Source organism: Gavialis gangeticus, unplaced genomic scaffold (genome assembly GCF_001723915.1).
Source record: "Gavialis gangeticus isolate Ggan-Ray unplaced genomic scaffold, GavGan_comp1, whole genome shotgun sequence".
Taxonomy (NCBI): Eukaryota; Metazoa; Chordata; order Crocodylia; family Gavialidae; genus Gavialis; species Gavialis gangeticus.
This window is the reverse complement of record NW_017729025.1, coordinates 87250442-87265356: the sequence shown is the minus strand read 5'-3', so window position 1 is coordinate 87265356 and position 14915 is coordinate 87250442. Positions and strand designations below refer to the sequence as shown.

Genomic DNA, 14915 nt, shown 5'->3' with positions numbered 1-14915 from the left:
GGGGGGGGGGGGGGGAGCATGTGCCCCCAGATCTGCACAAGATGGGACAGGTGGGCTGCAGCTGCGGTGTGCACTGTGCTATACTCAGGGTGGGCAGAAGTAACACTAGGAGGGAGCTACGGGGGGTATAGCAAAATTTGGGGGGGGCTACAGCCCCGCACCACCTCAGCCTGCCCTGAGCACAGCGCTGCAGCCTGCCTGGCCCACCCAGTGCAGATCCAGGCACCCAGCCGCATGCCCTCCTGGACGAGTGACAGGAGCACTGGCAGTAGCCACCCCCACCACACCTCCACCGGATGGGCCATAGCTGTCCTGTGCCTGACATGCCCTGCCCAGGCAGCATCTACCCCAGCCCCAGCTCCACTCCCTCCCTCATTGCAGGAGGCATTGATCTGCGCCTCCCCACACCCCTTCCCCTACAAACAGACTTACCAGCTGCACGCAGCTGTTATCAGAAATTAGATTGGTATTTGCTGATATGCTGCCTTAAAAATCGGCTATTGGCATTGGCCCCCGAAATCTCTATCGGTGCACCCCTACTCAACATGAAAACAGTCTCTCTCACATCACCAAACAATCAGAATGAATCAAAGCATTGCAAGCTACTTAGGCATAAGACAGGAGTCACACTTTTTCAAGTTACAACTGCTGTATGTAAAGGTAAAGGTCTGTGGACAGGAATTAAATAGCTTTGTATAATTTGATATTTGTTTAGAACGAGAAAGAAATATACAGTAGAGCAATACCAGCAATGTGAATAGTCAACTTATGACCTCACTGCAATATTTTCACAGTTCTTTCTTCCCATTTCAACCATATTTGAAAAATAAAGCAAGTGTGTTCTCAAATCCCTCCTGACTAGCTAGAAAAAAAAAACCTTGTTTATTCTGAAAATTCATTTATAGTTCATGTAGATATACACAAATTTAGAGGAGAGAGACTTAACACAAGGTAAAAAGGCTAAAAATCATTTAACACTACTAGCAGTGGTCCAATATCAGACTCTAAATGCATACCATTTTTTGTTTATAAAAGGAGTTCAAAAGTTTAATATGTTTTTCTCCTGGAGTTGGTGGTGTGTATCCTACTCTAGCTCGAGAATCTAGAATCTAAATACCATACAGAAAGTGGAGCCAGCAGACTTCTTTAGACATTAAAACAGAAGGTACTCGTCACTAGAAAGAGGCTATGGGGAGAACTGCCGAGTTAATCCCAGATGTATCTGACTGCTAAACTTCCAAGATTTACAGGTACGAATTCAGCTGTTCCTGCTGCTTGACATGTCCAATCAGATAAAAGTATCAAAAACTTACAAAATTTATTTGCTTAATTCTGTTATGTAGGGAGGGGAAGTGACCTAATTTTTCTGATCTGAATTTCACAGATCAGTTAGTCTAAGTGCATTTGTATGAATAAAAACTACTTACCCAGAGGGACTTTTCAAAAGGCATTTCAGACAAAAGAAGCCCAGTGTCAAATATTTCAGTTATTAAAACATAAAACAGCTGCAAATTCTCAGTGAGGTAGTGTCTGGAGCAGGAAAACATTTTTAACGTGCACATGTCAACACATTTCACTTTTTGTAGTGGAAATGGTACATAGAAAACAAGATGTCCCTTTCATCTGTTACATTTAAACTAAAAGAGAAGTAGGACAAACGGAGTTTTCGGCTCATCCTAGGCTTTGTACAAAGCTTCTCTGGCACGCTGCTCTTCTTGCTCAGAGGCTGGATTTACTCTTTCAACATAATACTAGCGTTCTTCCTCTTCCCTCATTTTCCCTTCCACTGTTCTTAAAGAATCACTCCTGAAGGGAAGAAATATGCATATAGTTTGGCAAAGACTCTGAGCAGTTATAATAGTCGGCATTTAACATTATGGGAAACCTAACTGTCTAAAAATTTAGCGCACACTTTTTCCCAGCCAAAAAATGTTAATAGAATGGTTGAGGTAGCATGTCTAAAAGGATACTGCCTGTCAATTTGAAAGTCAAACTTCTGGCACAATACAGCTCTGATCCCTGACTAGAGATGCTAGATTTAATGTAACAGGAAAAATATTAGGAAAAAAAAAAACTTACTTTGTATACTGACCATCTGTGCATATAATTGTTTGCTAGTACAGCTACAATCAGGTACATGCTACAAGAGCTTCAGATGGCATTCGGCAATGCAAATACCTTCGTGTTCACTGGAAATTCCATACCCAGTCTTTGTACCAGAAGTGTTTTTGGCCCATGGGACCTTTGATTATGGCTATTTTATCACAAAAGAGATATGCATTTCGGCTGGTCCAGAGCAATGGTGCCTAACCTTTTTCCCCAGGGGGCTAGACTGGCAGTCTCCAGTCCGTCTGCAAGCCAGATGCCAGTAGCAGTCCCAATCTGATGTTCAGAAAGGCATGGCAGGCACCATTTGGCTGTACAGAGGGAAGTGGGGGGCAGGCCAGTCCCAATACAGCCCCACAGAGGGAAAGAGGCATGGCCCAGCCCTGAGGGGGGAAAGAGGGCATGGCCAGGCCCCATGAGGAAAAGAAGTATGGCCCAACCCTGTATGGGGGAGAGGGGGCATGGCTAGACTTCAAAGTGGGCATGGCCCAGCCCCAATAAAGAAATGGAGGAGGAGGAGAGGGCATACTTGGGCTCTGACCAGCCACACAGGGATTTGGGTTTGGGGATTTGGGCAGGGTGGCCATATTAATTGCCACCACTCCCTCCACTGTTAAATGTCTGGACCCATGGGGAGCCTCACAGGCCAGATGCAATGGCTTCACGGGCTGGAGGCTGAACACCCCTGGTCCAGAGATTTGAGCATCTGATTAATTCCATTACTTGTTTTTGTGTTCTTATAATGAGCAAATCTATTTGCAGATGTTCCTGATGGGTGCTAGAAGGTGAATATACTTTAAATGGAATGGAATCTTCTTTCATATATACCATATTCTACACTACACTTCCATATGCATCTGAGTTTGGACCCACTGGAGAGAATTTTACTTTAGGACTGAATCTTAAAGTGCTACCACTCCAAAAGAGAGCAGATCTAAGGTAATAATATTATAAACTTAAAATATTTTTCATGTTCCTTAGATACATTAAGGTTTTGTTTCCTGAAAAATGCATATCTATAACTGTTGTAATCTATCTGGAACTTAGGGGAAGGAAGAAGCACCCTTCCTCCCTCCATTATCAGAGCTAGCTGTGACACTTCTATAAATAGTGCCACCACCAAAGAACCAAAAAATTTAGATTTTGCAATCATTGAGTCCCTTATGTACCACATATTGGGTACTAACCTGGAACAGTGGCAGCAATTAATCCAGTGGGACCCACAGCAGGGAAGCCTGATTCAAATAAACAAAAAAGTAACATGCAGAAACTGGCAGACAGGATTGAACTCACCAAGGAAGTCAGATTTTGACACGTGAATTGCATAGCTGAGAAAAAAAAAGATTCTTCGCATAAAACAGACTGAGACAGGCAAGGGACTAAAGATAAAGAAGTTATGGGAAAGCCTGTGATCTCACTTAAGTAAAGGGATGAGAAGTGAGACACCAGCCAAGAATAATGACTAAAACACAGGAACATCTAATAAAAGTTGACCTCAGACTTAGTCTGTAGAGAGATTTTTCTTTTTTTAACCTGAAGCCAAGCAGCAGAAGCAAATACTGTAGAGAGCTGGCAACTCTAAAATTAAGACGACATTGTTAGAAGGGTCAGACCTAACCCTATGGAAGCACCTCCAAACAGCAAGAGCAGCTACAGTAAGAATTCAGCAAAAGGAACATAATGATTACCGCTAGTACAGAAGAGCAAGTAAGAGGAACCAAAGAAGCAGGGGAGTGACCACATGACAGTCCATATACTGTGGAAAGCAACAAAAGGCCACATGAAAAATGCCCAGTCTATGGGCAATGGTGCAAGACGTGAGAAAGTTTTTCTTCGTATTTCCCCAGTATCACAGATATCTCAGAAGGAAAATAACAATATGCAAGGACTTTGTCTACATTAAAAGTCTCTCTCCTGCAGTGCAACTTTCCCAAGTTCACAGTTACTCAGTGTACAGGCATTCAGAAGGCTGTCAGCCATTCTACTGCTGTATTTGCAAATACGCTACTGATTCAACCATGAATTCAGTTCCAGCTGGATTGTAAAGAAACTTCTAGTGCAATCCCATCACCACTAACAAGCAAAACAATTACTCATTTGAGTCCCGTTTCTCTTTTTGGGGTTTTTTTGTTGTTCTCCCGCCCTGGCGGGGGGTCGGGCTAGAAGATCTACTAGGTCCCTTCCGACCCTTAATCTATGAATCTATGAATGAAAAAACAGAATGGAAAAATATGACCTAGTGTTGCTAAGGTGTAATAAAGCCATCCTAAAAGTCAGTGTATGTGAATTCAGGTGGTTAAGTCCACAAAATGATATTTTATGGCCTGGAGCTCATAGTAGTTGACATTCTGGAGTACAATCCACTGTTAGGAACCAAGAGAGCACAAACCATTGATTTCATTGCAGATCAAACTAATGGGATGCCCAAAACCTGTTTAAAATGGGACAGTCCTGACAAAAAAAACAGACATGATCACCCTACTAAGATGACACTACTGGGAAGAGATGCACTGGGGAGGACACCTACCAGATAACGCATACAAATGCCCATCTAGAACATCTATACATTTCCAACTGGCTCTAGGTAACTTAGAAGCATAAAAATAAGCTAGGGTGCTAAAGTTTAAGCCCATTCATATTCCAAACTTGGCTACATCAAAAGAAGAAACAAGAGACAGTAAGATATTGCCTCCTACAAGGAAAGGAGGGAGCTAGGTCACCGATTCTCACCCAGGGTGCCTTGAGATCTGTTCAAGGGTGCTGTGGAGTGCCACACAATACTGACTGGCACTGCTGAGTGTGGAAATATGATTCACAAGATAAACCAGACATTTCCAGATGGAATTCATGGTGTTATACACATTCTGATGTTGTTGTCTTTGAGTTCTGTGCAACAGAAGAGTTAGTCTATTTTTCTGTATTCAAAACACACACAAACCTCAGGTGAAAATTAAGAGCTAGCATTTTGTAAGTGGTGCCAAGTCTAACAAGAGCTGCCTCAAATCTAAAAAGGGTTGAGAACCACTGAGCTAGGTGTACACAAGCCAAAGCTTTTATGTACAGGGGACCAAGCAGTAATCTCAACAGACAGAAAGAGCTCATATTATGAGATATGTTCTATACTTAAGGAGACACACACATGCTTGACTAAGTATGCCAACTGGCTTGAAATACACATCCAACAGAAAGCATACATGAAGCAGCAAGAACAACAGTGGACAGCAGCAGGAGACTTACATCCTCATGAAATATCAACTTGACCAAGTAAAGAGTTAGAAGATATTCCATATTTTCTTGCATATAATGTGCCCTAGATGAAGATATGCACTTTGTTTTGGTGGGGAGGAGGGAGAGACAGAGAGAGAGAGAGACAGATCTTTCCATGTAGCAGAGTAGCAGCAGCAGCAGCTCTGGGGCCAAGCCTGCTCATTGTTCTGCTCCCTGTGGATCACATACAGACTTTACTTTCATTTTTGCTTGGTAGAGTCAGACATCACTGTTATTGTATTTCCTTGCATATAATGTGCACTCTAATTTCTGCAGCTGTTTTTGGGGGGGAGAGGGAAGAGTTGTGTTGTATATGAGGAAATATACTATATTTTCTTTTAAATGGCAGGTAGATTGCTATCCAAATTTCAAGTAGGGCATATCAACAGAACACTCAGGCAAGGCAGTCTGCAATGTAGGGTACATCTAACATGTTGTATTCAGTGAACCATAGCAAAGTGCAGCAAAATTCAAAAGGATTCAGTGACAAATGGGAATTGTAGCATGAAACATCTTTCCACAAGTATCTAGAAAGCAATGAGAAGGCAGCAATAAGGGACAGCAAAAGACAAGCAAGGGTATAACAGTCAAAAAGAGACAGAGTAGTGTTGGATCACTGCATGCATCATGTCAGTTACTAGCTAGACAATAGCTTTGCACAGGGACTGGACAGAATGAACAGATGATCAAAACACTCCTTTCCCCAAGACGTTGTCTACTGCTGCCTAGTGGAATGACAACATACCTATCTTATATTATGCAGAGAAAACCATAACTAACCAGGCAAAAAAAACCCCCCAAAATATGTTGTTTCATTAGTCCTGCATATATTAGGAGTAAATGGACATTTCTTTTAAATTCATAAAACAAAACCTAGCCTTCTTGAGCACCTTGACAGTGCATCCAGTGCTTCACTGAACCTATGTAGTTCTTATTCCACCCCCAAGTTAATGTTCTTAGCTAGAGTGAAAAAACAGCCTGCAGGGCTGTGGAATAGGAGCTACATTACCAGAAACAGCTAACAGAACAGCAGAAGAAAAGATAGCTTGATTAGTAGAATGTCAAGACTATTCAAAAGGAGAGAGGGTTGTTAACACCTGTGGAACAAAGAGTTTAGAAGTAATCAGGTAGATTATAAAGAGTCATTAAGTCAATTAACTCCCTCACTGGTGCCTGAATAGAAATGCTGCCGCCACCACCACCAGGCAGTTGGTTTTAAATTTTGGGTGAAGCAGGAATCAGTGGGGTGCAACTGCAACCCCCTGGATCTGCCCCTGGTGGCAGGCAACTTGGGTGACAGTGGCTTGACCACAAAGCAAGAACTCAAAAGCTCTAAGCTGAAGAGCAGCAGAATAAAGACACTGGACTTCAGAAAAGCAAATTAACTCAAGGAACTGGTGGGCCGGATCCCTTGGGAAGTGAGTTTGAGTGGTAGAAGAGTCCAGGAGAGCTGGCATTAAGGGCACAGGAGGAACAAGCTATCCTGATGAGATGGAATGTGAAGTACAACAGAAGGCTAGCCTGGCTAGACTGCAATCTCTTCAATGAGTTGAAACCCTAAAAAGGAATCCTACAAGAAGTGGAAACTTGGTCATAGTCCTAGAGAAGAGCATCTCATGGGCACAAAGGGAGAAAACTGAGGTGGCCAAGGTATGATTTGAGATGCCACTGGCAAGGGACATAAAAAAGGTAATAAAAAAGGGATTCTGTGCATCAAAAAAGAAAGATGACAGCCACAGAAACAATAAGCATAAGGCAATCCAGTTACAGATGATGCAGAGAAGGCTGGAACCAGCTTCCAAGTGAGGTGGTGCAGGCTCCCACCCTGGGGGTTTTTAAGAGGAGGTTGATGACCACCTTACTGGGGTCGTTTGACCCCAATACTCTTTCCTGCCATGGCAGGGGGTTGGACTAGATGATCTGCTCAGGTCCCTTCCGACCCTAGAAACTATGAAACTGTATTGAATACTTTTTTTTTTTTTTTTTTTAAACTTCAACCTTCACAAATAGGGGTAGCTAGCAGATGAATGCAGTTGGCAGCAAAGACAGGGAAGGAGACAAACAACCTAGAGTAATAGTAGAACAGGTTAGGGATTACTTAGAGAAGCTAAATTCTTTCAAATTGGCAGGGCCAGAAGGGATGCACCCTACAGTACTAAAAGCAATTGGCTGATGTAATTTCAGAGTTATTAGCTATCCTTTTTGAGATAGCCAACTTGGGGGGCAGGGGTCTGGTAAGGTCCTACATGATTGGAAAAAGGTAAATATAGTGTCCATCTTCAAGAAAGATAAGAAGGAAGACCTTGTGAATTACAGACTAGTCACATCCTGACCTTGATACCTGGAAAGATCATGGAGCAGGTACTCAAGGAATCTGTTATGAAGCACCTAGGAGAGAACAAAGTGATCAAGAACTGCCAGCATGGATTCTCCAAGAGCAAGTCATGCCTGACCAAGCTGATTTCCTTCTAGGATAGTGTGACAGGCTCTGTGGGTGAGGGAGAGCAGTGGATGCAATATACCATCGTTGTAGCAAGGCTTCAATGAAGACACCGTTTCCCACAACATGCTCATCAACAAACTAAGGAAACAGAGACTAGATGAAAGTACTATAAGGAAGATACATAACTGGCTAATGTCTCATCTCCTCCTAACTAGACATTAAGTGGGGTTCCCCAGGGGTCTGTCCTGGGTCTGGTACTGTTCAACGTCTTTAATGATCTGAATGATGGGACTCAGTGCACATTTAGGAAATTTGTGGATAACATCAAGTTGTGGAGTTGCAGACACTGAGGAGCCCGGGCTATGATCCAAAATGACTTGGATAGATTGGAAAAAAAGGTCTGCAATCAATCAGATGAGATTCAACAAGGACAAAGTGCAGAGTCCTGGACTTGGGATGGAATAATTGCATGCACAGATACAAACTGAACAACGATTGGCTAGGCTTCAGTACTGCAGACATGGACTTGCAAGTTACAGTGGACCATATACTGAATACAAGCCAAACCTGTGCTCGTTGCAAAAAAAAAAGCCAACAGCATATTGGCCTGTATCAACAAGTCACCTGCAAATCAAGGGAAGCAATTATCCTACTCCACAATTCTTCCATTCTATTTGGCACTGATGAGGGCACATCTGTAGTACGGTGTCCAGTTTTGTGCTCCACACCAAGAAGTATGTGACCAGACTGTAAAAAAGCGCAGATAATCAAAAGTGACTAGGGACCTGGGAAGCAAAATTTAAGAGGAAAGGCTGAAAGAACTACAGCTATTTAGTCTGGAGAAGAAAAGACTGAGGGGGGATGGGATTTGATAACAATCTTCAAATGCCTGAAGGGCAATTACAGAGAGGATGGAAATGGGCTTTTGTCCATGACTGCATGGGACAGGACTAGGGGCAATGGCCTCAAACTGCAGCAGAGGAAGTTTTGCTTGGAAGTTAGGATGGTCAAGCACGTTGGAGAATCTCCATCCTTGGAAATTTTCAATAGCAGGTTAGACAGACACTTGGGGCTGGACTAGGTGACCTTGTGAGGTCTCCTCCAGCCCCACTTTCCTATGCCTTTAAGATCAGGAATATTCCTGCTAAAAATGCACTCAGTTATGTTTGAATTACGGCTGCTTGGCTTCTTTGGCCAACAATATAGTTTACAGGAAGTTATTTAACAACCCATCTCATGTCCATCCCTTCACATTCTCAGACTTCCTCCCTATCCCAACCAGAAGCCAATATGTCCCATTGATCCAGGGATGGCGATGGTTGGAGCAAAAGCTAAAGCAAAATGCCAAATGCTTTTTTATATAGCTATATCATGAGACAAAAGTAGGTTGTTGCCTGCAAAAGCTCATGCCTCTCTGAACTAGTCTCCCAGGTGCCACGCTGCCCTACCTTCTGCCTTTCACAGGTGAGTCCATGAAAACCATAAAGAACAAAGCAAGATTTCCCTCCTTAGGGTAAGCACGATGATATGCATTTGTCTACAAATGTAATAGGTGAAACATCTCTGGAATGTCTCCTTGTGAACTTCTGAAAAGGAAGTTCTCACTTCTATTTTACTACCTTCCAGATTGCTGTATATTTGAAAAAGCGGTCAATCTGTTCTGCTTCAGTGATGAACATCAGGAAATAGAAACACCCATTTAGATAGAAGCGCATATACAAAGACATACTTTTCCTGGAGTGTATGAATTACTGAACAGCCCCTAAGTATTGTCTAACAGGATATTCTCTTTCAGTATGACAAAGTTCTATTCTTCTAAATGAGCAAAATATAGTAACACCCACCAAGCTAACAACTTCACATTTGGTTTATCTTGTTTGCTCATAATGGCATACTTCCTGCCTGGATCTGCTGAACACTGGTTAACACCCACTTTGAATCCCAAACCTAATAATAAAATTTTCCATTACTGCCCATCTCAATGCATGGTCTTCTGGAAGATAAAACCAGAGCAATTTGTTATCATCAATAGGCCTGGTTAACTTATGCAGTTAAAATCAAAATTCCCATCTTTTACAGTTGAATTGTAAAGTATGAACTGCCTTATGTACCTGTGAAGTCAGCTTTAAGTTCTGACCAAATGAGGCACCTAAATACAGAAGGGTTTAATCCAAAACTTTCTAAGCAAGCCCACATGGCCCACTGGGCCCAAAAGGGGGTCACAAGAATATATAGAAAGGTCATGAACAAACCTAAAAAATGGATCAAACTTTAAAAATGGATTGGAGGAGAAAAACATGGAAAACGTGGGTTTCCTCTTGCAGGCAGCTCCTTACAGGTAAGTCTGTGGTGGGGAGGGGGACACAATATAGACAATGTGTCGGGGAGGGGAGGGGAGGCACTGCCCTCACCTCCTTTCACTGACAGCTGCTTGTATGGCCAGGCTTCGGCTCTACCCTGCCACTGCCTCTCCCCTGAAGGTGAGATGGGGTGACAGGTAGCACAGGTGGAAGCTGGGCCACAGGGGGTTATAGGTTGGGAGCGAGGGGCACCAGCAGGGCCAAGGGGTTGTTTTCTACTTAAACTATTTACTGGCTCAGGACTGACCATCGATGTTTACAAATGGGTCGTGGTACAAAAAAGGTTGAGAACCACTGCTATAGCCAAGAGCACACAAGGGAATAAATATCATTTTGCATCAGAATTTAAATTCAGATTGATCTCACCTCAAAACCACTGTTACATACAATAGAAACAATGTGGAAGTTCAATGTCTACGTGTTTAGAAGCTATTGAACAAGATGATTTGTTTCAAAGCTTCTTTCAAAGTTCTAATAAAAACTGCACATTTATTAATTAGAGCCCCTTCCATTTAAATGCAATGCTACCAAACTTCACATAGAAAAACTTACAGCTTGCCAAACACGCACCTGCTTCACAAGTCAGAGGATCTAGAGATATTACATGTAAGTGTAGATGTTTCATTACTTCATGACTCCATAATCTTTTATATAGCTTTTACCTAAATAGTTTTGCCTTCTACAGACATAAGGTACATACTGCAAAAAAACAAGCTTTTAAAAGTCTGATACCTTAGACTGTTTGGTTTCTACAGATTAAAACAGGTCTACTGCTTATACACTGTGCATGTAGAAAACATACCCTTGTGACACCTGTCATAGTAGCACTGAAGAGTTAAATTGCACAGTTGGATTCAATATTATCAGTGAAAAGGAGATTTAGTATATCTGCAAGTTAAAGCCACAGCTTAAACTTAACATTTAAAGTTGCTATGACCTCTTATTTATTCCCCCCCCAAACATAACACTGTACTTTCCTAAAACACCTATGAGGTTCGATACTTATTCTGCCCAACAAGCAGAGAAATACATCTATGATTTATTTCACCTAGAAAACAGCAGTGCCAGAAACATTCAACTGTGATTTTTCAGGGTATTTTTGTACCACTTTTGTTGCGTTTTGTTTTTTTAAGCCACATCCATCAAAGAAAGTTAACTGTGAAATAAGCCAAAAGAAGAACATATGGGGCTTATGCCTGCCAGAAAAATCCCTAATAATTCATGGAAAACTAATAGCTAAAAGGAGGAAAGACAATCTTACCTTAACAGGAAAGCTGCATTTACCAGTGCGAACTCCTTCTTCATCCGTCTGCCACTGGTGAGGTCTGCTGGCCTCTGGAACATAGACATCTTTCTTTCTCCTAAAACTTTGCCGTAATTTGTTCATTTCTCAGGCGTTTAATGTCCTAAAGATAGACACATATTTCAGCAGATATTAAAATGTAAGTTTTGGAAGTTAAGACCCACCAATAATCGCCACACATTATTATATAAAAATGTTGTACTTCTGCAGTAATAGACCTCTCACTGAAAGTAAAAGCAGCCAAGTAAGCAGTATACTCAACTACCCAGATGCAACTTTAGGTAGGCTAAATTAGAGCGAATCTAGAAGCAAACTTAAAAAAAGGGGTCAAAGATATGGCACCCATGCTTCTCGAGATGCCCTTCTCCCCTCCAAAATATTTCTCTTTGATCTACCAGATGCTGTAGGATGCAAAGAGACAGAATCCAGGAAGGATCATGACCCTTGCACATGCCTCATCAGGCTGAACATGGGTGCTGCATAAGAAGCGTGTGTTTAGAGTACGAGTACAAGAGCTGATAGGATTTTAATGAACTTGATTTCAAGAGTAGCTTGAATAAAGTGCCATATTAAAAACTTCTATGGGGAAGCCTTCAGACATTCTTCCTTTCCACTTACAACTAGACCCAGACCTATGTGGAAAGCGATCAGCATACTGCACTTTTCACTGAGCCTGATAACTGAGCAGCTTCACTCATGAAACACAGCTATTACAAAATTTAACTGCAGGATGGGATTATATAGAAGTCAAAGTAACTTTCTATCCAATCCTGAATTCAGCAGACTGGAAGTAGAAGAAAACATCAACTTTACCTGCAATAATTAAAGCATTCTGGCCATTTCGTGCGACACAAAAGCCCAAGTTTTGTCACCAACTCCCCAGCAAGCTCTGGGCAATTGTCATTTTTTGTCCTTGTTATAAATTATGGCAAGGGAGTAAGTCAGTTCCCTATTGTTTGACAGAGGTGTGGTGATGTTAAAGTCAAAGGCAGACAAAAGGAAGGAAGTTCTGGACTGTCTGCCAGTTCATGTCTCTCGCATTCTCTATCTACCTCCACTATATCATTCAAAAGTGGGGCTGTTTATTATTCAAAATAATCAGAGACAGAATCCCTGCTAAAGACAGAACCATTAAATATCGCTAAAACTGGGAAATTTAAAATGATGTGATGTTAGTTTCTGCTGAAATGCTAACGAAAAATACTACTCGAGTAGGATAACTCAGAAAAACACTAAGCATAATGTCACACAGATTTCTAACAATGTGGGAGAGCCTTTAAATTATAAGGAAATTTTTAAGTTGTTTCTATGTTCACTTTAACAAAATCCTAACAAAATGTTAAGCAAAAACCTAAAATTTGGGCCTGAGTGCTCAAGAATATGCCTTTAGTGTAATTAAGTATTTGACATGCTAAAAATAAGCTGCAGGTAAAATAGTTTAAAAGAGTGAGACTATTAGTTGTGCACAGCTAACATGTTTGCTTCTGGGCAGACGTAATGCCTCACAGCAGTCTCCTAAGACTTTATAAGCAGTATAAAAATGGCTTCCTTCTTCACATAGAATAGTTTCTCTCTATATCAACCTGTATTATGCTGACCCAAGAAGATAAATCTTGAATTCTCACATACCAGGAAGTATAGGAAAGGAAAGAACATAAGCACAGAACTAAAATTTCTGTAACTGATTTACAGCTTTGTTCCATTACTAACACATTGTTATACTCAGAGGAAGGTACACACTAATGCCTGATATAATTAGTATTTTAAATATTTTTATCCAAGTGGCTAATAGGCAGAACGAGGGTAGCATACCTTCAACACCTACATGTAAAGAAAACACATCTCTTATAACAAATTCAGCTGACACTGACAATGTCAATCCTTCTAAGTGAACAAAAACTCCATATTCATGGAGTCTAATGCACGAGTTGAAAGTTATTTGTATTCAAAAGGAAAAGGGGGGGGTATGTAGCAATACTAAAAGTATCAATTTTTGCTTTATAGATGAAGCTTGCTTGGGGGAAAAAAATAGGGATTTTGAATATTCCAGCCTAGAGAGCTTGAAAGAACAAACTCAACAGAAGCTGGGCATTTAGATTCCTTCTGTCTCCCTTGAAAGTCAGCGTTAACAGCTGCATGTTTAGGGATAGTATGAGCAGCAGACTAACTATGAAACATGAGCAAACCTGGCTGAAAGTTCTCCCAATTGAATTACTTTTGACAGAAGTTTGGTTTCAAGCAGCCAGATTCTGCAAAAAGTCTTTCTTCCAACATTTCAATCTTCCTAATAGCCCAGAACCCAAAATATTTCAGTTCCAAAATGAAGTGTTTGAATTTGGATACACCATCACTGCATCTAATAAAGGAGACATAGTTCAGTTGCATTATACCCACACACTCCTCCCTGGACCTTGCTTCTCAGACTTCTCCCATGATGCACTGCTTCTCTACCTGCAGAGAGACCTTGCACCTGGGAGCACAGCCTACAGGGGAGAAAGAACATCATGTCCCTGAACTCCTGTGATGAATAGTGGTGGCATTTTGGCCAAAATATGTTTGCTTTGGACTTTCTGTCAAAATATCAATGTTTTCTGTGGAAGAACAATCCCATTTTCCAACCAGTTTTGGTTATCATCAGGTTGTGCTGACAACTAAGTTTCAATAACTGAAACAGACCCTTCAGAGAATGATGAATGACCTACATAGGATTCATTTCAATTCAAGTAGTCTGAGGCAACAGCTTGTTTCAACAGAAAAAAAAACCCCTCAGTGGGGCCACTAAAGGAAGCTGAGCTGTCAGGGGATTTGGACAATAGTCCAAATAAATATATCCTAAAAGCCTAATTGCTGGAAAAGTACATATCATCCCCAAACTAAATAGAAGTCCCATCAGACACGGGAGGTGTTAATTAAACAATTCACACCAGTTACATATTTGGAAATAAGGGATAACACACACATGGATTGCTGGCTACTGTGACAGAATACTAAAATTCCTCTGAAGAAGTTTAGAAATGCTAGCATAAAAATAAGCGTTACAGAAATTTAGCTGAAGGCTGAACTTTTGCCACTTCAGTCATATGATAATTCCTGGAGTTTTCAGCCATGCGCCCAAATACACTGACAGACAACACTTCTAGGCTAGCTAGCTAGCTACTGGTTTATGTTCTGTGCCAAATGGATTTGTGTAGTGATGCTGTCACTTCAATGGCTTTTTACTACTTCTTGGGAACTATAATGGCTCAAAAGTAATCCATTATTGATTTTTTCCTGTATTTAGCATGTCAAACATTTTGCATTTTTAAAAGTTCCAAACATTAAAATCAGCTATTTCCCACCAGCTGAAACAAAGTACCCTACTGGTCTCAGCCAGAACACAGGACAATGGAAAGAAGATGCATTTTGTTTTAGACAGTGATTTTTTTTTTTTTTTTTT

At 41.2% G+C, this 14915-nt stretch overlaps 1 protein-coding gene across 4 annotated transcripts in view; it reads right to left on the bottom strand.

The window, feature by feature from the left end:
• Positions 1–11579, bottom strand: part of NUMB (NUMB, endocytic adaptor protein) — a 66116-nt gene extending 54537 nt beyond the window's left edge. For all 4 annotated transcript variants that reach the window (XM_019519115.1, XM_019519117.1, XM_019519116.1 and 1 more), the window contains exon 1: positions 11438–11579. In XM_019519115.1, the coding sequence (XP_019374660.1) occupies positions 11438–11563 (126 nt within the window). In that variant the 5' untranslated portion in view covers positions 11564–11579. The remainder of the gene's footprint in view (positions 1–11437) is intronic.
• Between the last annotated feature and the right edge of the window lie 3336 nt (positions 11580–14915).